The 2,412-nt window shown below is 45.8% G+C and overlaps 1 protein-coding gene across 1 annotated transcript; it reads left to right on the top strand.

Moving 5' to 3' along the window:
• Window positions 1-1,216: 1,216 nt before the first annotated feature.
• Window positions 1,217-2,185, top strand: LOC102454219 (olfactory receptor 10AG1-like). The gene has a single exon (XM_006121787.3). It carries the CDS (start codon window positions 1,217-1,219, stop codon window positions 2,183-2,185), a length of 969 nt encoding a protein of 322 aa, XP_006121849.3.
• The last annotated feature ends 227 nt before the right edge of the window (window positions 2,186-2,412 follow it).

Raw genomic sequence — 2,412 nt, 5'->3', positions numbered from 1 at the left:
GTTGAATAGGATTGGTCTTAGGACTGACCGTTGGGGGACACCACTTGTTACCGATCTCTATTCTGAAAATTTACCATTTATTCCTACCCTTCGTTTCCTGTTTTTTAACCAGTTCTCAGTCCATGAAAGGACCTTTCAATCCATGAAAGAAAGAAAGAAAGAAAGAAAGAAAGAAAGAAAGAAAGAAAGAAAGAAAGAAAGAAAGAAAGAAAGAAAGAAAGAAAGAAAGAAAGAAAGAAAGAGGGTATGTCTACACAGCAAATTATTAAATTATTTCAGGATACCACAGGTATCCCAAAATAGTGACCCCGTGTCCTTTGAACTATTTGAAATATAGTGGATGTGTTATTTTGCCATCCCTGTAAACCTCATTGTATGAGGAGTCAGGGATGGCTCAAAATAGCACTGTATTTTGAAATTTGGAGCTGCGTAGACAGCACCAAGGCTGTGTCCAGACTCAGGGGTTTTTTCGGGAAAAGTTCCCCTTCCCGAAAAAAAAAGTTCCCCTTCCCGAAAAAACTTCCCCTGCGTCCAGACTCAAGCTATGTTCTTTCGAAATTATTTCGAAAGAACGCGGCTTTTCTTTCGATGGCGGTAAACCTCGTTTCACGAGGAAGAACGCCTTCTTTCGAAAGTTCCTCTTTCGAAAGAAGGCGTTCTTCAATGTAAATAGGGCTTCCTCGAAAGAGAGCATCCAGACTCGCTGGGTGATCTCTTTCGAAAAAGCGGCTTGCTCTTTCGAAAGATCCGCCTGCAGTCTAGACGCGATCTTTCGAAAGAGGCTCTTTCGAAAGATGCTTTCGAAAGAGCCTCTTTCGAAAGAAGCCTGCAGTCTAGACATAGCCCAAATGACGTAATAATCCATTTCAAAATAGACTCAAAATAAGCTACGCAATTTGTGTAGTGCAAATTGCGAATCCTATTTTGAGTTTAGGGAGCTGTGTAGATGCAGAAGAAAGCAAGAAAGCAAGAAAGCAAGAAAGCAAGAAAGAAAGAAAGGTCCCTTTTTGAATTTTCATGGAGACTGAAAGAAATTGTGACACCAGCAGCTGCTGCCTGATGAGGATTGGGGCTGGTTACATATTTATACACAGAACTGCAGCCGGTTTTAATCTCAAGCATCTGCGATGGGAAGGACCCCAGTCCACATGGTGTGATTCTCACCCACTTGTTTCGTTTCGTTCCGACGCAGTGTTGGTCTTTCTCACCCCTACAGATGACCAATTCTGAGAGCCAGGCTGGAGAGAACCGGACCCTCTCCGGTGTGTTCATCCTGGTGGGGTTTTCCTACCTTGGCGAGCTGCAAATCCTTCTGTTTCTGGTGTTTCTTCTCACCTACTTGCTCGCCCTGATGGGGAACCTGCTCATTATTCTGCTGATAAAGCTCAACCCCTCCCTCCATACCCCCATGTATTTCTTCCTGGTGAACCTGTCTGTCTCAGAAATCTGCTCCACCACCAGTGTGATCCCTCAGCTGCTGGTTCACCTCCTGGTGGAGGAAAAGACCATCTCCCTCACGGGCTGCAGAGCCCAGATAAACATCGTCATACTTGCAGGCCTCACAGAATGCTGCCTCCTCGCGGCCATGGCCTACGACCGCTACGTGGCCATATGCCACCCGTTGCGCTACACCACCATCATGAGTGGTCAGGTGTGTGCCGGGCTCATGGGGGCTTCGTGGCTCATCGGCATCTCGGTGTCCGTAGCTCAGACCACACGGGCCTTCAGCCTGCCCATGTGTGGATCCCACCGCATCCACCATTATTACTGCGACGCAGAACCAGTCGAGAAGATGCTCTGCACTGACTCATGGAAGAACATGATCGTGACCTTGGCCCTGGTGGTGCTGTTTGTTTTGGGCCCTTTTTTACTGATCGTTCTGTCCTACGTCCGCATCATCTCCACCATCCTCAAGCTGCCATCAGTGGCGGGAAGGAGTAAAGCCTTCTCCACCTGCTCCTCCCACCTCACGGTGGTGACTTTGTACTATGGAACATCCATTCTGAGTTACCTGAAACCCAAATTAAACTCCACCATCGAGAGCGATCAGCTGATATCCCTCATGTACACAATTGTGATCCCTGTGTTGAACCCCATCATTTACACTCTGAGGAACAAAGAAGTGAAGGGAGCTTTTCGAAACACAGTCGGGAAGGTCATCCTTTCATGCAACCGGAGATACTAGAGACTGAAAAGTACAATGAATTGGAACAGTGGGAAAGCGGGGGATTGATTAATATTTGTTTGATGTATACCATCATTATTTTAACTGGGGCTTCACCACTGGCAAATTGTAACCCTGTAAGGAAAATGGGAAGAGAAACATTTGTTACAAAATAAAATCAAAATAGAAAGGAAATTTCCGTTAGAAATCTATCACTCTCTGGGTAGATTCTTTGAAAAATCAAAGGA

This window comes from Pelodiscus sinensis, chromosome 30 (assembly GCF_052426305.1).
Source record: "Pelodiscus sinensis isolate ZL-2025 chromosome 30, ASM5242630v1, whole genome shotgun sequence".
In the NCBI taxonomy this organism is placed as follows: Eukaryota; Metazoa; Chordata; order Testudines; family Trionychidae; genus Pelodiscus; species Pelodiscus sinensis.
Note: the sequence above shows the minus strand (reverse complement) of the source record. Positions and strands in the feature narration are given on the sequence as shown.

Coding starts and splice junctions, on each gene's coding strand:
- LOC102454219 (XM_006121787.3), top strand. CDS start 1,217: ATGACCAATTCTGAGAGCCAGGCTGGAGAGAACCGGACCCTCTCCGGT.